Raw genomic sequence first — 26,192 nt, forward strand, 5'->3', positions numbered from 1 at the left:
TGGTCGCTCGCGCCACAATGTGGAGGCTCCTCGTCCCATTCCTGTTGGCAGCTGAGGGTAACGTCCACACCCCGCATGCAACCTAGAAGCCCACCTCCTCAATTCGCCTGAGACCACCACCATGCCTGTAGTCATTTTTCATACTGGGCCTCCCCCCGCTTGGTGGACTGTGGTCTTGAGGGTATAAACGTAGCAGTATAATGCAGAGTCCCCTGTTTGCTTTGAGAGCAGAAATGCGGGGAAACGCGTCTGCTTTGGCCCTGATTCCAGGGGTTTGGAGCCAGTTGCAAAGCTAGCATCGGGGTAAGGTAAAGGTAAAGGGTAAAGGGACCCCTGACCATTAGGTCCCGTTGTGACCGACTCTGGGGTTGCGGCGCTCATCTTGCTTTATTCGCCAAGGGAGCCGGCATACAGCTTCCGGGTCATGTGGCCAGCATGACTAAGCTGCTTCTGGCGAACCAGAGCAGCGCACGGAAACGCCGTTTACCTTCCCGCTGGAGCGGTACCTATTTATCTATTTGCACTTTGGCGTGCTTTCGAACTGCTAGGTGGGCAGGAGCAGGGACTGAACAACGGGAGCTCAACTGCTGACCTTCTGATCGGCAAGTCCTAGGCTCTGTGGTTTAACCCACAGCGCCACCCACGTCCCTTAGCATGGGGGTATTTGAGGCCTAATCTGGAGCCACCCTGGCTTCAGACCCTCCAAGTGTCCCTATTTTCCAGGGACAGTCCTGGATTTACAGAAGCCGTCCCGGTTTCTGACACAATCCCGGAATGTCCCCCTTTTCCTGTCCTTATTTTCATCGGAGAAATGTCAGAGGATATGGAGTTATCCGACTCCCAATAGGGAAGGGGGTTTCCTTTGGGGTGTTTTTTTTAAAGTTTAACGTTTTATCATGTTATTATATATATGTTGGGAGCCGCCCAGGGTGGCTGGGGCAACCAGGTCAGATGGGCGGGTTATAAATGGGGGGGGGGGGGGATGATATAGAATAGGATGTCCCTATTTTCATCAGAGAAATGTTGGAGGGCATGTGGGTTACCTTCCCTGCCTTGCAGGCAATCGCAGGGAAAGTGAAATCTGCAGGAGGATTTGGGTAATTTCCATCAATGACCCCCCAACACAAACTGCCTTCCCCTCTCTCATCAGTCTATGGCTGTGGACAACCTTCTTATGCCCCCACGGGGAGAGTGGTGAATGGCGAAGATGCCGTGCCGTACAGCTGGCCCTGGCAAGTGAGTACCTCCATGGGGCGGGGGAGCATTGCCTAGTGGTGTCATCGCACCTTAGTGTTCGAGGTGCGCAGCCTGGGAGTCATTTTGGACTCACAGCTGTCCATGGAGGTGCAGGTCAATTCTGTGTCCAGGGCGGCTGTCTACCAGCTCCACCTGGTACGCAGGCTGAGACCCTACCTGCCCACAGACTGTCTCGCCAGAGTGGTGCATGCTCTAGTTATCTCCCGCTTGGACTACTGCAATGCACTCTACGTGGGGCTACCTTTGAAGGTGACCCGGAAACTACAACTAATGCGGCAGCTAGACTGGTGACTGGGGGCGGCCACTGAGACCACATAACACGGGTCTTGAAAGACCTACATTGGCTCCCAGTACGTTTCCGAGCACAATTCAAAGTGTTGGTGTTGACCTTTAAAGCCCTAAACAGCCTCAGCCCAGTATACCTGAAGGAGCGTCTCCAACCCACCATTCAGCCTGGACATGGAGGTCCAGCTCTGAGGGCTTTCTGGCAGTTCCTTCATTGTGAGAAGCAAAGCTACAGGAAACCAGGCAGAGGGCCTTCTCGGTGGTGGCACGTGCCCTGTGGAACGCCCTCCCACCATATGTCAAAGAAATAAACAACTACCTGACATTCAGAAGACATCTTAAGGCAGCCCTGTTCAGGGAAGTTTTTAATGTATGACATATTAGTGTATTTTTGGTCTTTGTGGAAGCCGCCCAGAGTGGCTGGGGAAACCCAGCCAGATGGGTGGGGTACAAATAATAAATTATTATTATTATTATTATTCTAGACCTGGGAAAGTGGAAGGCTGAGTGGAGCAATTGGGGGGGGCACTGGGGAAACTCCCCTACGAGGAACAACTAACGGGTTGGGAGACTTTTCATTTTAGCTGTGGTCACATCCGCATAAAGTTTGAAGTTTCTTCCTATTCTTATCCGTACAACCATCCTGTGAGGTAGGCCAGGTTGAGAGAGAAAACGATTGGCCCAGGGTCACCCCAGTGAACCAGTGTGGTGTAGTGGTTAAGAGCGGTAGTCTCATAATCTGGGGAACCAGGTTCGATTCCCCGCTCCTCCACATGCAGCTGCTGGGTGACCTTGGGCAAGTCACACTTCTCTGAAGTCTCTCATCCCCACTCACCTCACAGAGTGTTTGTTGTGGGAGAGGAAGGGAAAAGAGATTGTTAGCCGCTTTGAGACTCCTTCGGGTAGTGATAAAGCGGGATATCAAATCCAAACTCCTCTTCATGGCCTAGTGGAGATTTGAATCTGGGGCTCTGAAGTCCTCATCCAGCCTTCTTAACTGCTATCACACACAGCAACAGTCTGGAATCGCCCACCGTCCCAGACCTCTTGAGAAGGTGTGGGGAGCCTTTGGCTAACCAGATATGGCTGAACTACAACTCCCGTCATCCCTGTTGGGGTTCAGCCTCCAAGTGGACTCAGCACGTCCCCCGCCCCCCCGGCACATGCCCCGACCCAAGCACAACACTTGCCCTGTTCCGGGCACTGGTAACCCATGCTACGCCACTGGCTGGGGCTGCTGGGGGGTGCAGTTCAGCGGCAACGGGACAGCTGCCCCAGTTCTTGAGGAACGGAGCGGGAAAGGGCTAGGAAAGTCCTTACAGGAAAAAATATTGAAATATACATTTATTAAGAAACCAGAGGCCTTTCTTCTTGGAATAACAGGTTTGGAATTGCCCAAGAAAGATGTTAAATTTTTTTTGTATGCCACAACGGCCGCCCGAATATTACTTGCTAAAAATTGGAAAACACAAGAACTACCAACAGTGGAAGATTGGCAGATGAAGATGATGGACTTTTCGGAGCTAGCTGACCTGACTGGAAGAATCCGCGACCAGAAAGAAGAGGAGTTTCAAGAGGACTGGAGGAAGTTTAAGGACTATTTGAATAAATATTGTAATATAAAAAAATAGAAATTACTTGAAAGAAACAAATAGGCCTAGGATCAAACTAAGTTATAATTAAATAAATGGGATTTAGAATGTTAAGAAAAGTGCATAAGATGGACTATAATTGGAAATTGTTTTAGTTTAATAATGATATTGGGAAGCTGTTACTTTTAATTACAAGGAAACTCAGAAGGGAGGGATTTGAGGAAGCCAACCAAGATGTTTAAAAGGTTGGATTTGTGAAGAATTAAGTTTGTTGTTATTGTTTATCTTCTTTTTCTTTTTCGGTTTTTGTGTATCATTTTGCTTTGTGGTTTGTGTTATCATTGTGGAAAATCTAATAAAAAAATTATTTTAAAAAAAAAGAAAAAAGGAAAGTCCTTTCAGGCGGGGAGCAAAGGAGAAGACCTCCCATCCTGGCCAGATCTCAGCTCCTCCATCATCTACGCCCTCTTCTACAGGTCTCCCTGCAATATGAAAGTGGAGGACAATTCCACCACACCTGCGGTGGGACACTCATCGATGCCAACTGGGTCATGACGGCCGGACATTGCATCTCGTAAGTGTGGTCTCTCTCAAGGCGTGCCGGAGCCAAGCACTGAGCACACCCATGAAACGGGGGTAGGAACCCGGGGGCCATGTGGTCAATCAACGAAGGGCCACATGGACTGCTAGGAGGGCCTAGCAGGCAGGGTAATGGATTTGCCGCATACCTTGGTACCTTGAGACCACACCGGCAATCACCCGAGAGTCGCACGGCAGCGGGTGGCAGCATCAGAAGGGAAAGTGGGGGAAGGAGCAGGTATATTTCTTTAAAATTTGGATTGTAGAGTTGGAAGGGACCCTGAAGATCATCGAGTCCATCCCTCTGCAATTCAGGAATGTGCAGCTGTCCTAGACCTGTGCACTTGGTGTTATCAGCGCCATGCTCTAACCAAGTGAGCTATGCTGAAACGTTTACAGTGGTACCTTGGTTCTCAAACGCCTTGGTACTCAAATGTCTTGGTTCTCAAACGCCTTGGTTCCCAAACGCCAAAAACCCGGAAGTAAGTGTTCCGGTTTTCAAATGTATTTCAGAAGCCAAACGTCCAATGCGGCGGTTGGCTATTGTTTCCGGGGCACCTGCACCAATCAGAAGCTGCACCTTGGTTTTCAAACATTTTGGAAGTCAAACGGACTGGCACTTTTGTTTTTTAACTTTAATTTTAATCATCTACAATGCTGTCTTGTTTATTTATAGTAGGGTACATTGATTATTATTATTATTATTATTATTATTATTATTATTATGGGATGCGGGTGGCGCTGTGGTCTAAACCACAGAGCCTAGGGCTTGCCGATCAGAAGGTCGGCGGTTCAAATCCCCGCAACAGGGTGAGCTCCCGTTGCTTGGTTCCTGCTCCTGCCAACCTAGCAGTTTGAAAGCATGTCAAAGTGCAAGCAGATAAATAGGTACCGCTCCGGTGGGAAGGTAAACAGTGTTTCCATGCACTGCTCTGGTTCGCCAAAAGTGGCTTAGTCATGCTGGCCACATGCTGGCCACTGCTGTCTGCAGACAAACCCCGGCTCCTTCGGCCAGTAAAGCGAGATGAGCACCACAATCCCAGAGTCGTCCATGACTGGGGTCCCTTTACCTTTTTACATTGATTATTGCTTTCATTTTATGGATCAGAGTTCTCGTTAGATAGTAAATATTATGTTAATTGACTGTTTTGGGGGTTGTTTATAAAAATCCAGAAGAAATTAATCCATTTTGCATTATTTTCTATGGGAAAGCGTGTCTTGGTTTGGGAACGCTTTGGTTTTGGAACTGACTTCCGGAACGAATTAAGTTTGAGAGCCAAGGTCCCACTCTACTTCATAAAATTTGATTGTATAAAATGCCTCACAATGGCTTACAAAGTAGATAAAACGGTGACATTTTACAAAAAAGAGCAGAAAACGTCAGAAAGGTTTTTAAAAAATAGACTTAAAATCAGATTAAGATTCGCACTGACTTTCCAAAAGGGCTTGCCTAAACCAGAGTGTTTTTGGCAAGCGCTGAAAAGAGTGCGGCAAAAGCGCCGGCTTGATCTTCAATAGGCAGGGAGTTCCTACAGTGAACTTACATTCCAGCCACACAAAAGCCAGAGGGTTTTTAACGCACCTCTCTCTTCTCAGACCATCCCGCAAATACAAGGTGGTTCTGGGTGAGTACGACCGGAGCAATGAGGAAGGCCCAGAGCAGCACATCCTGGTGAACTCAGAGGATATCTATGTGCACCCTGGCTGGAACGGCAACTGCGTGGCTTGTGGGTAAGCGGAAGGAGAACTGCTTATCTTTTTTCTTATATGAAAATGATACACTGTTGGTATTTAACACCAAGTAAAATTGCTAATTTTTATGGGTGGTGCTGTGGGTTAAACCACAGAACCAAGGGCTTGCCGATCAGAAGGTCGGCGGTTCGAATCCCCGCAACAGGGTGAGCTCCCGTTGCTCAGTCCCTGCTCCTGCCAGCCTAGCAGTTCGAAAGCACGTCAAAGTGCAAGTAGATAAATAGGTACTGCTCTGGCAGGAAGGTAAACGGCATTTCCGTACACTGCTCTGGTTCGTCATGCTGGCCACATGACCCGGAAAAACTGTCTGTGGACAAACGCCGGCTCCCTCGGCCAATAAAGAGAGATGAGCGCCGCAACCCCAGTCGTCCGTGATTGGACCTAATGGTCAGGGGTCCCTTTACCTTTACCTAAAATTGCTAAAATGTACAAAACAAGTTCAAATTTGTGTTGGGAATGCAAAGAGAAGGAAGGTACTTTTTTAATCATTTTATCATTTTCTTTAATTCATTATACCGTATTTTTCGCTCTATAAGATGCACCAGACCATAAGACGCACCTAGTTTTTGGAGGAGGAAAACAAGGGAAAAAAATATTCTGAATCTCAGAAGCCAGAACAGCAAGAGGGATCGCTATGCAGCGAAAGCAGCGATCCCTCTTGCTGTTCTGGTTTCTGGGATAGCTGCGCAGCCTGCGTTCGCTCCATAAGATGCACACACATTTCCCCTTACTTTTAAAGAGGGAAAAAGTGAATCTTATAGAGCAAAAAATACAGTATATCATTTCCCAGGGAGCCTTTAGCCGTGTACATGGCCACCACATATGGTAAACAGTACCCTCCTTCCCTTTGCATTTTGAACACAAAACCTCCTCCTCCTCTTTCAGGGATGACATCGCCTTGCTGAAGCTTTCTCGCAGCGCAGAGCTCAACGACAAAGTGCAGCTGGGGTGCATCCCTCCCCCGGGAGACCTGCTCCCCAATGGATCCCCCTGCTACATCAGCGGCTGGGGGCGCCTCTACAGTACGTGACCTTATTTATTTACTTGTTGCATTTCTCTCCCCCTTTTTTTGAACCTCTGAGGAACTCCAGGGGGGCAAATGTGGTACTCCAACTTCCTGTTTTATTCCTACAAACATCTTGCAAGGTAGGTTAGGCTGAGGGCAGAGGCATAGGAAGGTCAGGTGGTACCTGGTGTGGAAAATTTCTTCCCCCCGCCCATTGATTTTTATTTCATTTTTTGCCTGCAAAAATGGTTTTACATTATTTCATATTTTCTTACAAAGGAATAATAATAATAAGTAATAATAATAATAAACTTTTACAGTGGTGCCTCGCAAGACGAAAAGAATCCGTTCTGTGATTCCCTTCGTCTAGCGGTTTTTTCGTCTTGCAAAGCAAGCCCATTGACGGATTAGCGGATTAGTGCTATTAGCGGCTTTTAGCGGCTTTTAGCGGCTTATCTGTTGATCGGATCCGCTGATAAGCGGCTTAGCGGCTTAGAAAAAGGGGGCGAAAGGGGAAAAAACCAGCAGGAACTCGCAAGACATTGTCGTCTTGCGAAGCAAGCCCATAGGAAATTCGTTTTGCGAAGCACCTCCAAAACGGAAAAGTCTTTCGTCTAGCGAGTTTTCCGTCTTGCGAGGCATTCGTCTTGTGGGGCACCACTGTATTTATATCCCGTCCTCCCCAGCCAAAGTCGGGCTCAGGGCGGCTAACATCAGATACATAACATTGGTATAAAATCAAACAACTATTAAATTACCTCCTAAAAACATGTCAAAATCAAATTAAAGTCTAATTAGATGGCTTTCCGCTGGGTTAGGGTTGGGAACAGTAAGCGCTCCACTGAATTTAAATTTCAGCCTTCCCGACATAGGAAAACAGGCAAGTCAACAGCTATTTTCGTGGAGGAGGGTCAAGATATTAACCGATATGCCTGAAATTTCACATATAGATATATAATCCCTAGTGTAGTAAGATAAGACCTTTGGAGCAGGCTTTTTTAAAAAGTGTTTTATGAACCACCCTAGTAGGGCAGTAATTGTTCCTTGATAATTTGTCACCCCCTCCATAATGGAACCTGAAACTGTTCTTAATCTGAAGCACCACTTTAACTAATGGGGCCTCCTGCTGCCACTGCGCCACCGGAGCACGATTTCTGTTCTCATCCTGAAGCAAAGTTCTTAACCTGAGGTACTATTTCTGGGTTAGCGGAATCTGTAACCTGAAGCGTCTGTAACCCGAGGTACCATTGTATTTCCCCAAACCCCTTCCCTTCTCTTACAGCTGGCGGGCCACTCCCCTCCATCCTTCAGCAAGCCCTGCTCCCGTCGGTGGACTACGCCCACTGCAGCCAGCCGGACTGGTGGAGCTACACCGTGAAGGAGACGATGGTCTGCGCCGGGGGAGACATCCGGTCTGGCTGCAACGTCAGTAAACCACAAAGAAGGGGCTGGCACTGTATAAGGGACCAGCGGTGCTATTGCCCCAGAGGATGCTGAGCGATGGAGCCCCATCTCCAGCTATCCTGGGGGCAAGACAGTGGAAGGCAGAAAGGGCTGGTCGTAGAACTATAGCACTGTAGAGTTGGAAGGGACCCTGGGGGGCTCGAACCACCAGCCTTCTGGTTAGCAGCCACTGAGCCACTAGTGTTCCCTTTTCACACCTTGCCTATTTGAAATATACTCAGAGTCACACAGTGATTTCATGCTCTTTATTCAGCTCATAGTGGTGAGGAGGAATGAATGAAAGTCCCCTCACAGTATCTGCTTTATATACATTATTTATACAATGGGCTGCACATGATTGGCTAATCCCGGAATTCTACTGTAAGCCAATCAGGTTGTGGATTCACTTATATCTGGAGCATGATTGGGTGGTTCCTGCCAACCAATCATACTGCTGCATTGTTCTAGGACCAATCAGACTGCTGCATTCTGAATCCTATTGTTCTAGGACCAATCAGACTGCTGCAATTTGGATCCTATTGTTCTAGGACCAATCAGACTGCTGCAGTTTGGATCCTATTCAACTCAGTACATAACACTATTATTTCAGGGTGACTCCGGAGGCCCCCTCAACTGTCGGGCTGCTGATGGGAGGTGGTACGTCCACGGGGTGACGAGTTTCGTCTCCGCCTGGGGGTGCAACACCTTGAAGAAGCCCACCGTCTTCACCCGTGTCTCTGCTTTCAACAACTGGATTGAAGAGGTACGTCCTGCATGCAAGGGATCCGGCGGGGTGCCAGATCGTTCTTTTACAAATAATTATAATTAATTGCTTCGACTGGAGGTAGAGGGGAGAACTTGGAGGTCTGCCAGGGCTCTGGCAGGTCATTGGGTGACTCCCTGTTTGAAATCAAAGGTGGAATTTTACACCAGAAGAGTTGAGAACAAAGAAAAAGACCTCTCCAGAGTAACTCCGAGTCAACAAAGGAGATCAGGAATAATTAATATGGACATCATATTTGAGAAAGGAATAATCGGTGGAAATTAAAACCTCACACAGGGAGAAGAAACGAGAACTTCATTTGCGAATTTGCAAATTACTATATGTGTTGATAAAAGGGACACGGGTGGCGCTGTGGGTTAAACCACAGAGCCTAGGACTTGCCGATCAGAAGGTGGGCGGTTCGAATCCCCGTCACTGGGTGAGCTCCCATTGCTCGGTCCCTGTTCCTGCCAACCTAGCAGTTTGAAAGCACGTCAAAGCGCAAGTAGATAAATAGGTACCGCTCCGGTGGGAAGGTAAACGGCGTTTCCGTGCGCTGCTCTGGTTCGCCAGAAGCAGCTTAGTCCTGCTGGCCACATGACCCGGAAGCTGTACACCGGCTCCCTCAGCCAGTAAAGTGAGATGAGCGCCGCAACCCCAGAGTCGGCCACGACTGGACCTAATGGTCAGGGGTCCCTTTACCTTTATATGTGTTGCTGCGAATTGAAGTTAATCATTGTAGCTGTGGAATAAGGGGTTTTATGAAGAATGGGTTGTATTTAGTTTGAGCAATAATGTGGAGGCAGAATTAAAAGGAATTGGACCCTGAAGTACAGCACATGGGAAGCCACCCCAAATTTATAATTGGCTATGTAATTGATTTGGTTTCCTAATAAGCCAATGGCCAATTTAGCCCTGTATCTGGACCTCACAGTGGCCAGCCACCATGCACTTAAAGCACATGGTTCTCCACCCCAATAATCCTATGAACTATAGTTTAAGGATGCCAGGAACTGTAGTTCCCTGGGTTCTTTCTGGGGAAGCCCCATGCTTTAAGCATATGGCGTGGATCTGCCCAAAGATCTCTGGCACATTTCCTAACACCACAACTCTCTTTAAGAGTTTGGGTGTAATCTTCGACACCTCCCTTTCCATGGAGGCGCAGATTGAAGGTGGCATTTTTCCATCTCCGCCAAGCTAAGCAGTTGGCTCCTTACCTCTCTCGCCCTGACCTAGCCACTGTGATCCACGCGACGGTCACCTCCAGACTGGATTATTGTAACTCGCTCTACGTGAGGCTGCCCTTGAGACTGACCCAGAAACTCCAGCGGGTGCAGAATGCCAAGGCGAGACTCCTTATGGGGTCTTTGCTGCGATATCACATTCACCCGGTGCTATACCAGCTGCACTGGCTCCTCGTGGAGTACAGGATCAGGTTTAAGATGCTGGTTTTAACCTTTAAAGCCCTATACGGCCTAGGACCCTCGTACCTACGGGACGGCCTCTCCTGGTATGTCCCACAGAGGAACTTATGGTCTTCAAACAAAAACATCTTGAAGGTCCCAGGCCATAGAGAAGTTAGGCTGGCCTCAACTAGATCCAGGGCTTTTTCAGCTGTGGCTCCGATCTGGTGGAACGCTCTGTCACAAGAGACTAGGGCCCTGCGGGACTTGACATCTTTCCGCAGGGCCTGCAACACAGAGCTGTTCCACCAGGCCTTTGGCCAGGGCACAGCCTCACTCCCTCCCTTGGCAATCTTCGCGGAGCTCTGGCCCAATGGTTGCCAGTGGCTTGAATTAATTAATTTTATAATGAATGATTTTAGAATGTTGTTTATGCTGTACTTTTGTACTGTTTTATTGTTGTTAGCCGCCCTGAGCCCGGCTTTGGCTGGGGAGGGCGGGATATAAATAGAATATATATTGTATTGTATTGTATTGTATTGTATTGTATTGTATTGTATTGTATTGTATTGTATTGTATTATATTATATTATATTATATTATATTATATTATATTATATTATTATTTTCCCTTGCAGACCATTTCCAGCCATTAATGTCAAGCAGCAGCAACTGCAGCCGAATCCCTTCCTTGCTGGATTCTTCAGAATAAAAATTTAAAGATGCACTCACCTGCCTACCATCTCTTTCTCTCTCTCTCACCTTTGTTGCTTCTCTGGGCCAGCCCTACTGTTAGGCAAGAGAAATATACTTGGAGTTGAGAGTGGATTTCATGGTCTTTATTCAGCTCATAGTGGTGGGGAGGAATGGAAGTTCCCCCAGAATGTCTGCTTTATATACATTATTTACACAATGGGCCCCACGTGATTGGCTAATTCTGGGATTCTCCTGTAGGCCAATCAGGTTGCAGATTCACTTCCACCTGGAGCTGAATTGGGTAGTTCCTGTGGACCAATCAGACTGCTGCATTCTGGATCCTATTGTTCTAGGACCAATCAGGCTGCTGCATTCTGAATCCCATTGTTCTAGGACCAATCACATTCTGCATTTTGTATCCTATTGTTCTAGGACCAATCAGACTGCTGCATTCTGAATCCCATTGTTCTAGGACCAATCAGACTGCTGCATTCTGGATCCTATTGTTCTAGGACCAATCAGACTGCTGCATTCTGAATCCTATTGTTCTAGGACCAATCAGAGTGCTGCATTCTGAATCCTATTGTTCTAGGACCAATCAGACTGCTGCATTCTGAATCCTATTGTTCTAGGACCAATCAGACTGCTGCATTCTGAATCCTATTGTTCTAGGACCAATCAGATTCTGCATTTTGTATCCTATTGTTCTAGGACCAATCAGACTGCTGCATTCTGGATCCTATTGTTCTAGGACCAATCAGACTGCTGCATTCTGAATCCTATTGTTCTAGGACCAATCAGAGTGCTGCATTCTGAATCCTATTGTTCTAGGACCAATCAGACTGCTGCATTTTGGACCCTATTCAACTCAGTACATAACAGCAAGGCAAGCTGCTTCAGGCAGCAAATTCTGGGGGTGACGCACTGGATCACAGAGCTTTCCTACAATTTGCTGAGTTAGTCTCAAGCCACCCTGTGGTGCTTTGGAAGAACGATTCAGCTTCCAGCCCAGTCACCTTCAGCAGAGACGGGTTTAGGGGCGCACAACTGCTTTGCTGACATTGGGTGCTGCAACAATGACTTAGAAAGGAACACAAGAGGCGAGGGGAGGAGGGTGGGCAAAGTTTGTTGTATTACAGGATGCTGCTGGAATTTGAAAGCCCACTGGGGGGAGGGGGTCAGTCAGGCACATCTTGTCCTTCCCTGCAGCTGGGAAAATGTCTGACAGTCACTGAGGCAGAGGGTGGTCCATCAGGATAAGTGAGGGCACCACCAACCCCAATGTGCCCTCTGCCAGCCCTCACTGGCCCGCCCGAAAACACATAACTTCCCCCGAAGAGTTGCAGGAACTGCATCTACCCCTGCACCAAGCTACAATTCCCAGCACCCTTAAAGGTAAAGGGACCCCTAACCATTGCGGCGCTCATCTCTCTTTATTGGCCGAGCTCACCCTGTTGTGGGGTTTTGAACTGTCAACCTTCTGATCGGCAAGCCCTAGGCTCTGTGGTTTAGACCACAGCGCCACCTGCAACCCTCTACCCTTAACAAACAATAATTCCCAATATTTGAGGCGGTGGATGTGGTTTAAATGTGTGCTTTAAATGGGGTGTGGGTGGTGCTGTGGTCTAAACCACTGATCCTCTTAAGCTCGCCGATCAGAAGGTCAGCGGTTCGAATCCCCGCAACAGAGTGAGTTCCTGTTGCTCTGTACCAGCAACTGCCAACCTAGCAGTTCGAAAGCACGCCAGTGCAAGTAGATAAATAGGTACAGCTGTGGCAGGAAGGTAAACAGCATTTCCGTGTACTCTGGTTTCCATCACGGTTTCGAATTGTGCCAGAAGTGGTTGAGTCCTGCTGACCACATGACCTGGAAAGCTGTCTGCGGACAAACGCCAGCTTCCTCAGCCTGAAAGCAAGATGAGTGCGCCACCTATAGTGCGCATCAATAGGAGTATAGCATCTAGATCAAGGGAAGTAATAGTGCCACTGTATTCTGCTCTGGTCAGACCTCACCTGGAGTACTGTGTCCAGTTCTGGGCACCACAATTCAAGAAGGACACTGACAAACTGGAACGTGTCCAGAGGAGGGCAACCAAAATGGTCAAAGGCCTGGAAACGATGCCTTATGAGGAACGGTTAAGGGAGCTGGGCATGTTTAGCCTGGAGAAGAGGAGGTTAAGGGGTGATATGATAGCCATGTTCAAATATATAAAAGAATGTCACATAGAGGAGGAAGAAAGGTTGTTTTCTGCTGCTCCAGAGAAGCGGACACGGAGCAATGGATCCAAACTACAAGAAAGAAGATTCCACCTAAACATTAGGAAGAACTTCCTGACAGTAAGAGCTGTTCGACAGTGGAATTTGCTGCCAAGGAGTGTGGTGGCGTCTCCTTTGGAGGTCTTTAAGCAGAGGCTTGACAACCATATGTCAGGAGTGCTCTGATGGTGTTTCCTGCTTGGCAGGGGGTTGGACTCAATGGCCCTTGTGGTCTATTCCAACTCATATTCTATGATTCTACGATTCTACCTCATAGTAGCCTTTCTGGACTTACCTTTACCTTTAAAATGTGTGCAGAATGCACTTTAAATGTATGGTTTGGACCTGTCCCTAGCATTGCCCTTGCATAACTGCCCAGGCAAGGAGGAGGATGCCTGGGTGGGGCAGGGGTTATGGCAGATGAGAAATGGCCATTCTCAGGTACAGTGGTACCTCTGGATGTGAATGGGATCCGTTCCGGAGCCCCATTCGCATCCTGAAGTGAACATAAGACACGATTGCTCGTCTGCACGTGCGTGGGTCGCGATTCGCCGCTTCTGCGCATACTCACGACATCATTTTGACCGTCTGCGCATGCGCGAGCGGTGAAACCCGGAAGTAACGCACTCCGTTACTTCCGGGTCGCTGCAGCGCGCAACCCAAAAATACTTATCCCCAAGCTACTTCAACCCGAGGTATGACTGTACAGTGGTACCTTGGTTCTCAAACTTAATCCGTTCCTGAAGTCCGTTCCAAAACCAAAGCGCGCTTTCCCATTAGAAAGTAATGCAAAAACGGATTAATCCATTCCAGGCTTTTAAAAACAACCCCCAAAACAGCCATTTAACATGAATTTTACTATCTAACGAGACCATCGATCCATAAAATGAAAGCAAGAAACAATGTACTGTACTATAAAATAAGACAGTATTGCAGATGATAAAAAGTTAACATTATTTTTTTTCCCCTTACCTGCACTGATGATAGTCATTGTTTGGATGGGGGGCTTTTATCCATTTCCGCAGTCACTCCATCAATCAATCAATCAATCAATCAATCAATCAATCAATCAATCACTAGCTGAACTGGGTTCCACACAGTCACAAAAACAAATGAACCGAAAAAGCCTCAAAACCAAAAATGCAAAATAAAAGGCAAAAACAAAAGCGCCACACTTAATCCTTTCCGGAAGTCCGTTTGACTTCCGAAATGTTCAAAAACCAAGGCAAAGCTTCTGAGTGGTCAGGCACCCCGGAAACAATAGCCTACAGCTGTGTCAGACGTTTGGCTCCTGAAAAACATTCGAAAACTGAAACGCTTGCTTCTGAGTTTTCAACGTTTGGGAACCAAGGCGTTTGGGAACCAAGGTACCACTGTTCAGTGAAGATTCCTGCACAATATCAACAGGCAGGACATTCCAAAGCACCCTAAAAGCTTGAGTTCTGACAAATGTGGAATAAGGTTGCAGGTTCAATTGCTGGCAGCTACTCTAGGTAGGGCTGGGAGAGACTACCTGCCAGAACCCCTGCAGAGCCACTGCAAGTCAGTGTGGACAATACTGAGCTATGATATTATTATTATTATTATTATTATTATTATTATTATTATTATTATTAATAAATAAAGGGCTTCAAAGGTCAACAGCAACACTTTGAACTGTGCTCGGAAATGTACTGGGAGCCAATGTAGGTCTTTCAAGACCGGTGTTATGTGGTCTTGGCGGCCGCTCCCAGTCACCAGTCTAGCCACCGTATTCTGGATTAGTTGTAGTTTCCGGGTCACCTTCAAAGGTAGCCCCACGTAGAGCGCATTGCAGTAGTCCCAGCGGGAGATAACCAGAGCATGCGCCACTCTGGGGAGACAGTCCGGGGGCAGTTAGGGTCTCAGCCTGCGTACAAGATGGAGCTGATAAACAGCTGCCCTGGACACAGAATTGACCTTCAGGGGCACAGTTACCCCATTCAGGACCCAGGAGTCCTCCACACCCATCTGCCTCCTTTCCCCCCCAAACAGTATTTCTGTCTTGTCAGGATTCAACCTCAAAGCTAGATGGCCCAAGGGTCAGACTCAGCATAAGGCAGTTTATTTTGCTCCAGTTTAAATTTGCCCTTTATCTGAGCGGCAGAATCTTACTTTATTTTTAATGAGAGCCTGTAACTCCGTGGCCGAACCCCTACTTTACACGCAGAAGACCCGTTAAGATGTTAAGTCTGTAATGATTCCCCCTGGCAAGAGATTTTGGATATAATATACAGTTGGCAGCATAAGAATGATTTGAAATTTACAGCGTGCTACACGCTGGAAGAAAATTACACAAAGGTGATGTGCCGTTGGTACTTAACACCCAGTAGGTTAGCGATAATGTGTAGCACCAATTCGAACGTATGTTGGAACTGCAAAAATTGTAAAATTGTAAAAAGATAAAGGAATTATGGGAAATGATATATAACGAATTAAAGCAAATGTTCAAAATAACATTTGTTAAAAGACCAGAAGCCTTTCTCTTAGGAATTCTAGGTGCAGATATACCGAAAGATTTGAGAAAACTATTTATGTCCGCTGCTACGGCTGCAATGATGCTGCTTTGCCTAGCGGTAGAAAGAGAAGATGCCGAGAAATCGGGTCCTCCCTTAAAGAGGGCACGTGTTGCGGCGGGACTTGGCAACCTAACTCTGTGTTGTGGGTGGGTACGTTTGGATAGCCACAATACCCAATTGGTAGGTCCCTTGATGGAGGGTTCAATCCAGCCAATGGGACGCAGGCTAAATGGATCAAGGGACCTATTTGCAGTGGTACCTCAGGTTACATACGCTTCAGGTTACATATGCTTCAGGTTACAGACACCGCTAACCCAGAAAGAGTGCTTCAGGTTAAGAACTTTGCTTCAGGATAAGAACAGAAATCATGCTCTGGAGGTCCCATTAGCTAAAGTGGTACCTCAGGTTAAGAGCAGTTTCAGGTTAAGAACGGACCTCCAGAACGAATTAAGTACTTAACCTGAGGTACCCATGCACGTGACCCAGAGCTTCCTCTTTTGGTTTGTGCATCAGAACACCCGCCCACCTCTCCCTATATTTAGGGCTTGTGCGCGTGACCTTGCTACGCCGTCGTGTGTCGTCTGTCGTTGGGACAGGGGCACGGCAGGAATTTTCCCTACTTTGGCTGATTGGCTGTTGCCATTTGGGTTTCGCCTGACGCGTAGCAAATCGTCACAACTTGTAAGGTTGCAGATAGGCTCTGGTTCAGGTGATAGGGATGGGAGAACGCTCTTGCCATGCCTATGTGAAGGGTATTCCGTTAAAGGAATCCAGGGACTCGATGGTTTGGACAACCCTGTGATGGGGTTGTGCCCATGCCTGAGTCCAGGGGGGCATTTGGGTGGCAGAGATAGCCTGCTCCCAGCTTTCCGCTTATCCAGGTGTTCACCCTAGGCTGACCTAGGCTGGTGCCCTGGGTCAGCGCTACCTGCAAGGGTGCAGGGGGCTAGTTGAACCAGAGCCTATGTGTTAAGTTGTGGATGAACATATCAGATAACACAGCGATTCTTCAGACAGCTCTTGTTTATTCACAGACCCAGGACAGGACAGAACTGAAGGGTTCAACTAGCCTGCTTATATAGAGCTCCACTACAACGCAACAGTAACAACTTTCTGAAACTATCCAATCACTGAATGTCACTTTCAATTCCTTATTTGCATATGTGGACCTGAGTGAAAACTATCTACAGTATCCCCCTGCTGTCCCAGGGTGAGAACTTTAGTACATAACACTATGCAACCAGTCACTTGCTGTAATCAATAAAGTTGTGGCCTAAATTCTGCCAAAAACCAAAGCAAAATTTGAGTCTTGTGTGAATTTATTTAAGGGAGAGGTTGAAAGGTCTCAACACGCAAAAGCAGACTGGCAGAGGAAAGTATTAGAATATGCAGAGATGGTGAGACTGACGGGGAAAATCAGAAATCAGAACTACCGAAACTTCAATAGGGAACGGGACAAATAGAAGCTGTACTTAAAAGAACACTGTAATCACTTGAGCTCTTTGGCAGGCTTTCAACAACTCCTGCAATGTTACAGAGACTTTGGAGCACTTTAATGCGGAGGAATTATGATATACACTTGATTTATCAAGGACCCACGGAGGGGAGAAGGGAAGTCCTAAGATGCAGAAGAATCTTGTTTAAATATGAAATTTAAATTTTTTTAAATGTGAGATTTGTTTTGTAAAACCAATAAAAACCGTTAAAAAATAAATATATGCAGCTGACCCTGGACCTTTCGTAAACATAGCAGAGGGCACACTCCCATGGATGATTTAGAACCATTATGCTCATTTCCCACCCGGGTTAGAAGGAAAACCCAAAGAGTTTCCAAAGAGAGAGGGCGAAAATTATCTGCATATCATTTTCCCCAGCCTGCAGCCAGCAGGCCATCAATCAAGGAAGGTCTTGCATCCAGCCTTGGCCTTCCCCTGGCTTTTATCGGCACCTTGAGAACGTGGCGGTTGGGTTGGCAGTGGGGTTTAGTCCTTGTGCAAAAATGTCTCTTTTTGAACAAGGGTTAATTGTTAACAGATTCCAGCTGCCCCAGACACCTGTTCTCCTTCTCAAGGGCGTTTCACCTTCGTGGAAAAATAATTTTTAATTTTTCCAGCTCTTACGACAGAAGGAGAAAGCGGATCTTGGATTCCCACGCCCCTGCCATCGGGGGCTTGTTTTCCGCCCCAGAATGCCAAAGTTGTAGCGGAGTAGAAATTATGAACTGTTCTTCTTCTCACTTTTTCTTTCTAAAATGCCATTGCCAAAATAAGATAAGTCTTTTTTAAAAAAAAAACAGCCAGAAACAACTCCTTAAAAGACTTGCTGCAAGAGGAAGGTTTCAGTACAAAGGGACTTGTCTAATTTTAATTATTATATTTTATTATATATATTTTATTATTATATTATATTATATTATATTATATTATATTATATTATATTATATTATATTATATTATATTATATTATATTATTAGGGACCACAAGTGTCATCTAGTCCAACCCGCTGGAATTCCCAAATTACTGCTTTAAATGTCTTTATTACATATTTAAAGTGCTTTTTTTCTGGCGGTACGCAGAGGTGTGCATACCCCTAAACATTTTGTGAATCCTTGTACAGTGGTACATCGGTTTACAAAGTCCATTCTTAAACCGAAATCATTCTTATACCGAGGCGCACTTTCCCTAATGAGGCCTCCTGCCACCGGTGCCCTTCCACCGTTCGAATTCCGTTCTTAGACTGAGGTAAAGTTTGCAAACCAGGACACTACTTCCAGTTTTGCGGAGTTCGTAAACCGAATAATTCATAAACAGGGCTTTTCTTAAACCGAGGTACCACTGTTCTTTTGTCCATTTACTGTATTTATTTCCCCCGATTTGAACTATACATTGGGGTTCTTCTTGAGTCAAAATGAGAGTACCGCTGAACATTTTTTAAAGAAAAAAGCATTGCATATTTACAGTATCATGTCTATATCCCAGCTTCTATCCCCCAAGGAGCTTAAGGCAGCAGACATAGTTCTCCTCCACCCAATTTGCCAGGTCACCCAGCGAGTTTCATGGCCAAGTAGGGATTTGACGCCTGGTCTCTCCTAGTCCAACCCTTACACCACTACACCACACTGTCTCTCAATTTCTTTCAGGAATATATTCCAAGGAGTAGGGGGCCACCACACAAAAGGCCTGCTTCCAGCATCACTGCAGGGATGCTGACTAGAAGGTTCTTGGGGTCTTTTTGAACTCTGCAGTTCTACGATTCCTCACCCCAAGAGCGGGTAGATTTTTCCCCTTCCATTGCCTGGCTGACCCCCCCCCCTCAAATGGCCTTGGCTGCTGGCAACAAGAGAGTTCAACACCTGTGCAGGGCTCCCAAACTTCCTGGTGCTGATAAGGAGGGGTATAAAAAGTTTCGCAGCGCCTCTAAGCAACTCCCAGTCAAGATGCTCGCGCTGTTGATACCCGTTCTGTTGGTGGCTGGTGGTAAGAATCTCTTTCTCCCTCCCTCTCTCTCTCTCTCTCTCTCTCTCTCTCTCTCTCTCTCTCTCTCACCACCATCATCAAACCTTTATTGGCATCACATACAAACATTCAGACTAAATAGGCCAGTGCGATCTCATCACCATTTCAACAGTACAGTGGTGCCCCGCAAGACGAATGCCTCGCAAGACGGAAAACCCGCTAGACAAAAGGGTTTTCCGTTTTTGAGCTGCTTCGCAAGACGATTTTCCCTATGGGCTTGCTTTGCAAGACGAAAACGTCTTGCAAGTGTTCCGATTTTTTTTCGCTCCCCCCCCCTTTTTCTAAGCCGCTAAGCCGCTAATCCGCTAAGCCTTTAATAGCCGCTAATAGCCTTTTAGCCGCTAATCCGCTAAGCCTTTAATAGCCGCTAAGCCTTTAATAGCCGCTAAACCGCTAATAGCGCTAATCCGCTAAGCCGCTAATAGGGTTGCTTCGCAAGACGAAAAAACCGCTAGACGAAGAGGCTCGCGGAACGGATTAATTTCGTCTTGCGAGGCACCACTGTACAGTTATTTGCCAAAGGGAAGAAGAGGCAAGCAATCTATTTCAACTCTGTGGGTCTCCAGCAAGGGCAGGATCCTGTAGCGTACTTCGGTGACAAAAAATCAAATAGAGGAACTTAGCTACTGTCTTGGTGAGCTCCTGGTCTCTCCCCTGTAATAAGAAGTGTATAACCTCTGTCTCTGGTTTCCATGTTGGAATACATGTTGTTGTTTAGTTGTTTAGTCGTGTCCGACTCTTCGTGACCCCATGGACCAGAGCACGCCAGGCACTCCTGTCTTCCACTGCCTCCTGTAGTTTGGTCAAACTCATGCTGGTAGCTTCAAGAACACTGTCCAACCATCTCATCCTCTGTTGTCCTCTTTTCCTTGTGCCCTCCATCTTTCCCAACATCAGGGTCTTTTCCAGGGAGTCTTTTCTTCTCATGAGGTGGCCAAAGTCTTGGAGCCTCAGCTTCAGGATCTGTCCTTCCAGTGAGCACTCAGGGCTGATAGGTTTGATCTTCTTGCAGTCCATGGGACTCTCAAGAGTCTCCTCCAGCACCATAATACAAAAGCATCAATTTTCCGACAATCAGCTTCTTTATGGTCCAGCTCTCACTTCCACACATCACTACTGGGAAAACCATAGCTTTAACTATACGGATCTATGTATATGGAATACATAGATGGTCTAAAAATTGTTGGTGGAGATCATCATACGTTTTACATTTAAGGGCCATGTGAGCTAGAGTTTCCACCAGGTGGGCATCGCATGGGCAGATCCTATCTCCTTCTGCCATACCCGCAAACCTACCCCAAAGGAGGTTAGAAGGATTAGAATTGAACCTAGCCAGCGAAAAAAGCCCTTCTTTCTTGCAGGTTAAATAAAAATTGTAAATAATTAAGGTTAAGAGAGTCGAAAACAAAGAGGGGAGCATGTTTCTTCCGCAGCTGAGATTAGTTCCTGGTGATCTATGTCCCATATCCTAGTTTTTAATATGGCCTTGGCAACTGGGAAAGCCACAGCACCCAGGAGATCCTTGCTCTCTCTCTCTCTAACATAAACTAATAAGAAGAGTCAGTGCTTTCTTTTTTCCTAAAAAAACCAAAACGTTTAGGGGTACTCTAATTTTCCTACTCATATTGAAATACTGCCCCCCCCAATGAGGCCAAACTTAGATTCACCAAATGTTTAGGGGTATGCATCCCCCCAGCGTCCCTCCAGAAAAAGATAGCTATGCTGGATCCGGCCAGCGAGCCATGCAGTCCAGCATCGTATTCTCACAGTGACCAACCAGATGCCACTATTTTGCAAACCCGCAAGTAGGATTCAAGCGCAAGATCCACTCCAGCAGGTTCCAGCAACTGGGATTCTGCCTCTGTGACAGCAGAGCACGAATTTGTCTTATAAAGCCACGAATTTGCCCTGCAAAGCCATCCAAAGTAGCGACCATCGCTGCCTCCTGTGGCAGGGAGTTCCATAGGCTAGCTACGTGCTGCGCAAAGGACTTTCTATTATCCCTCCTGAATCGTCCAGCATTCAGCATGCATCGAAACAACTTCTTGCCGTCGGTCTTAATCTTTCTCTTCCTCTCATCCCGCTCATGCAATGTGCGAGAGCGAACCGTTCGCCCCACCCTGCCTCTAATCGTACAAGAGGGACTCCTTTTCTCTCCAGCACTTCCCAAACCAAAACAGGGACAGCCTTTGCAGCATCCTGTTTTCAAAACACGGACGCCCATAATTGCCCCATAATTGCCCCACCCTTGACTCCACTTGGCCATGACTTAGCCCAAGATACTTTGCCGCTTGATGCAAAGGACAAAATGCCCTAGGCTACCTTCCTGCCAGCTGGCTGGACCGGCAGCCTAGAATCACAGAGTCCTAGAATTGTAGAGGGGGATAGGGACCCTGTGGGTCATCTAGTCCAACCCCCTGCAGTGCAGGAATACGCAGCTGTCCCATACGGGGATTGAACCTGAAACCTTGACAAAAACCGGCATCCTTTCATTTAGACATCCTTGATGCAGATATTCCGAAGGAACTGAGAAAGGTATTCATGTATGCAACTACTGCCGTGAGAATGTTAACAGCTAAATGGTGAAAAGGAGATAAAATACCAACTAAAAGGGAGTGGCAGGTTAAATTATTTGAATATAGTGGTACTTCAGGTTACAGACTCCGCTAACCCAGAAATAGTACCTCAGGTTAAGAACTTTGCTTCAGGATGAGAACAGAAATCGTGCTCCGGTGGCGCGGCAGCAGCAGGAGGCCCCATTAGCTAAAGTGGTGCTTCAGGTTAAGTACAGTTTCAGGTTAAGAACGGACCTCCAGAACGAATTAAATTCTTAACCTGAGGTACCACTGTATGTAGAATTGGCAAAGATGACAGGAAAAATTAGGAACCAGACAAACCCAAAGTTTAAGAAAAAATGGGGTTTATTCAGACCATATTTAAAAGAACATTGTTCTCATATGAAATCTCTGATGTGCTTGGATTAACTTCTGCAATGCTATATGCTACAAAGATTATCGATAATTTATGATAAGTTAAAGAATATACAAATATGCAGTCAACAAGGAAACAAAGGACCCATACGGAGGATGGCGGAAGTCTCAACATATGGAACAATTTTATTTTACATGTAACATTCTCTTTGTAATTGATGGGATCTGGGTTTTTTCCCTTTTGTTCTTTTTGTGGTGAAGGGACCTAATATATAAAAATAAAATCAGGAAAGATTAAATTGCTAAAGAAAGGAAGAAACCTTGGTGTTATCAGCAGCATGCTCCAACTGAATGAGTTATCAAGGCGAATATTACTTCGAAATCGGCAATGGGATAATTATTCAGGGCAAGAAGTAGGGTAGCTTAGAGACTTGAGAGGAACCACCTAGGGGCAAGTCCTCTGGCAAAGAGGCGGACTTTGATAATCTTTCGTTAAAATGGCGCCCTGTGCAAAGCCAAAATTTGGCACCCCCAAACGGATCTTCTCAATTTTGCACCCCCTCAGCTCAGTGCCATGTGCAGCACCGTTCTAAAACCGGCGTTGGTCTCAGGGGCTTGCCACCCAGAATCTGCCACCTGGCTAGTGGTAGGGCCGGTCAGAGAGCATGCCTGATACCTGGACTCCATCTTCTGTGGCGCTGTCTCCTGAATCAGACCTCCATCAGAGGGAGGCTTGAAAATGAGGAAAGCTTCAGAGCAAGTGGGGTTGTTTTTGTGCCTGTTAGTAATTGCTTGTATATTATTAGCTGTGACGGCTGCATTGCCGGGGGTCATAGCTGTCAACTTACAGATTTGAAAATAAGGGACCAGCAGCCTCAAAAATAAGCGATCAGCAGCCAAAATAAGGGATTTTCCAAGCACAGGTATGTTCAACTTCTGAGCCCCTCCGAGCCAAAGGCAGAAAGCCCAGCCAGCAGCCAAACGAAGCCTCAAGCGGTGGTTCCCACAGCGCAGCAACCCAGCAAAGGGGATGCAGCAAGGAAAACCACCGTCACCTCTCCGCTGGGAAGCGCTGAGCAAAGGCGAGACCCCAGGCAATGCGGCTGATTTGATCAGCACAAGACATGCAAGCTCCATCCCCCAGTAGTTCTTAGACTCCTTATTGGGTGAGCAACGCAGCCAAGCAACACAGTTGGAGCCTCCCTCCTCCCTGGCCGGCAGGCAGGGAGAGAGGAGAGGAGCTGCTTCCTTTGAAATTTAAGGGACATCATCAATAAGGGACAGCAGCGGGACACGGCGCTGGGATAAGGGAGTTTCCCGCCAAATAAGGGACGGTTGACAGCTATGCAGGGGGTTGGAGAAGATGACACTTGGAGTCCCTTCCAATCCTACAATTCTATGATTTCCTTCCTTCCTTCCTTCCTTCCTTCCTTCCTTCCTTCCTGTGGTGGTCATGTGGGATTGCTATGAGGAATTATGAAAAATGAAACAAGCCATTGTGTCAGCGGTGAAAGCATTGCGTGGAATGGGTTTGAGTCATTGACGTGATTTCTGATTCAGTCCCACAAGCCTCTGCAACTCTGCCCCATTTTCTCTATGCCTGGCAGTCACGTATAAGCATTCTACACAGACCAGTTGCTTCACCAGGCATCCTGGGTACATAAAGATAGGTAGCTTTGCTGTAGCTTTTGTTAATCTTTAGGGCCAGGAAACAGAGTTCACATGGAGGTGGTAAAATGCCTGTCTTTCCTTTTATGACCTCCGGAGTTTGCTAAATGCATTCCTTGGTTCCTGTTTTATTTAGCCTAAATGCATGCTCAAATAGGAAATAGTTCTTTGCAGTTAAGAGGCTTCCTCTGTCCCCACGTGGGGTTTTTGAAATGCTCAGAGGAAATCTGATTGGTTCTTACAAATGCTGTGTAAAAGTTCTTTTGTTAATAAAAATGGCCTGGGCCAGGGGGTGACAAGCGCACTGTCTCCCAGAGGTCTTGCTGGTCTATTGTATTAATCAGGGTCCAGTCCTTCCTTTACCTTCAGAACGCAACACTTCCTTTCTCCCACAACTCACAGCCACCACTGACTTCTCCCCACAGCCTCCAGTTGTGGGACACCTATCTACACCCCCAATGCCAGGGTGGTGAATGGTGAAGACGCCATCCCTTACAGCTGGCCTTGGCAGGTAAGGAAGCTGCTTCTCCTTCTATTATCTTGTGCCACATTTAGATCCGTTTTTAAAAATAAAAAAACAGCAACAACAACATCAACAACACAACTTATATACCACTTAATTAGAGGAATATCTCCAAACCTTTTGCATCCAATGGCATAAAATACTCACTGGCTCCCATCCAATGCTCATCCTTCTCGGAGTATACCCATTGGAAGTAATAGCCATAAGGACATAAGCAAAGCCTGCTGGGTCAAGGCCAAAGCTGATTCTCCAAAGGACAATTTTCCAGGGACAGTTCTGGATTTACAGAAGCCGTCCTGGTTTCTTATCTGATCCCAGGATGTCCTGCTTTCCCTTAGGACATCTCCAATTTCATTGGAGAAATGTGGGGGGGGGGGTATTGAAAGGGCCCCTCATCTAGTCCAGCGCTCTGTTCCCACAGCAGCCAACCAGATGCCTGTTCTAGGAAGCCCACAAGCGGGAAGTTAGTGCAACAGGGGCTCTCTTCAATAAGAGCTCAGTTGGGATACAGCCCAAATTTAGATGTACAAGGCATAAATGTACAAGGCAAACAGATACATAAGTACCGTATTTTTCGCTCTATAAGATGCGCCAGACCACAAGATGCACCTAGTTTTTGGAGGAGGAAAACAAGAGAAAAAAAATATTCTGAATCTCAGAAGCCAGAACAGCAAGAGGGATCGCTGCGCAGTGAAAGCAGCAACCCCTCTTGCTGTTCTGGCTTCTGTGATAGCCTGCATTCGCTCCATAAGACGCACACACATTTCCCCTTATTTTTTGGAGGGAAAAAGTGAGTCTTAGAGAGCAAAAAATACGGTATATAAGCCACATGTCTGAAATAGTACAGGAGAGCAATCCTGAAGCCATTTTGACTCTCCCAAATTGACCTCAATATATTTCTCTGCAAGGAGGGAGGAAATGGGAAAAGCCTTCCCATTGTCTTTTTGCTTGCAAATCCTGTCTTAAGGGCGTATTTGTGTATGAATAGGGTGAGCCTGTGACCTGGAGTCAGGAACTAAAAGTATTAACCATCACAAAAAAATGGCCAGGCTGCCAATCAGTGACCATTATCGGGTTTCCTGGCAGACAGGATATCTGCTGTAGATCGCCTCCTTCTGTGATGTATGTATGATGTTTTAGGGGGTGGGTCTTGAGTGACAGGGTGGGCAATTTCAAAAGTCTATATAGGGGCTTGCGCACCATTGCTCAGGGTCCCTCCTGCCTCCTGCGTGGGGTGAGTGGGGAGCCTGTTGCAACAGTTAATAAAGATCAGGCTTACTAGACGCTCTGCTACTCAATACAGTGGTACCTCGGGTTACATATGCTTCAGGTTACATACGCTTCAGGTTACAGACTCCGCTAACCCAGAAATAGTGCTTCAGGTTAAGAACTTTGCTTCAGGACAAGAACAGAAATCGTGCTCTGGCAGTGCGGCAGCAGCAGGAGGCCCCATTAGCTAAAGTGGTGCTTCAGGTTAAGAACAGTTTCAGGTTAAGAACGGAACTCCGGAACGAATTAAGTACTTAACCTGAGGTACCACTGTATTCTCTTGTCAGCCCTTTTCTGATAGGGAACCCACTTAAGGACTCTATACGGGCTCTTGGATACCCCGTAAGCGAAAAGGAGAAGTTTCTTTCTTATAGCAGTAACAAAGGTCGCCCCCCCCCTCCCCGCATCCTGATCTCTGTCACTGTATATTCTGACTCCCTTCACAGATCTGTGTCTAGGATGGTGTCTTAATCCCTTCCCCGCCGCCTCTCTTGCCTTCCCACAGATCTCCCTCCAGTACGAGAAGGATGGCGAATTCCGTCACACCTGCGGGGGCACCCTCATCGCCCCCAACTGGGTCATGACTGCTGCCCACTGCATCTCGTAAGCTATCTTGGAGGTGGTAAGGGGTGGGCACGGTGTGTGTGTGTGTGTGTGTGTGTGTGTGTGTGTGTGTGTGAGAGAGAGAGAGAGAGAGAGAGAGAGAGAGAGAGAGAG

The 26,192-nt window shown here is 46.9% G+C and overlaps 2 protein-coding genes across 2 annotated transcripts in view; both read left to right on the forward strand.

Annotated features, from left to right (window-relative positions):
- Positions 1-10,789, forward strand: CELA3B (chymotrypsin like elastase 3B). The gene is made up of 8 exons (XM_083514741.1): positions 1-57; positions 1,151-1,236; positions 3,611-3,708; positions 5,310-5,444; positions 6,351-6,487; positions 7,754-7,896; positions 8,525-8,677; positions 10,719-10,789. The coding sequence occupies exons 1-8, from the start codon at positions 18-20 to the stop codon at positions 10,734-10,736; spliced, it is 810 nt and encodes a 269-aa protein (XP_083370867.1). The 5' UTR covers positions 1-17; the 3' UTR covers positions 10,737-10,789.
- The window catches only part of LOC310711127 (proproteinase E-like), a gene marked incomplete at its 5' end in the record, with an annotated part of 24,927 nt that continues 9,470 nt past the window's right edge, over positions 10,736-26,192 (forward strand). The window contains 4 exons of the mRNA XM_083512596.1: positions 10,736-10,748; positions 11,649-11,732; positions 24,109-24,194; positions 25,981-26,078. Coding sequence (XP_083368722.1) covers positions 10,736-10,748; positions 11,649-11,732; positions 24,109-24,194; positions 25,981-26,078 — 281 coding nt within the window. The remainder of the gene's footprint in view (positions 10,749-11,648; positions 11,733-24,108; positions 24,195-25,980; positions 26,079-26,192) is intronic.

Source organism: Podarcis liolepis (assembly GCF_965112155.1).
Source record: "Podarcis liolepis genome assembly, chromosome: 7".
NCBI lineage: Eukaryota > Metazoa > Chordata > Lepidosauria > Squamata > Lacertidae > Podarcis > Podarcis liolepis.

What these genes read in the sequence shown, in the direction of transcription:
- CELA3B (XM_083514741.1), top strand. Translation starts at nt 18, where the DNA reads ATGTGGAGGCTCCTCGTCCCATTCCTGTTGGCAGCTGAGG. An exon ending in CGTACAGCTGGCCCTGGCAA is followed by an intron (nt 1,237 to 3,610) that starts GTGAGTACCTCC and finishes CCTCTTCTACAG; the next exon opens with GTCTCCCTGCAATATGAAAG. An exon ending in ACGGCCGGACATTGCATCTC is followed by an intron (nt 3,709 to 5,309) that starts GTAAGTGTGGTC and finishes CTCTCTTCTCAG; the next exon opens with ACCATCCCGCAAATACAAGG.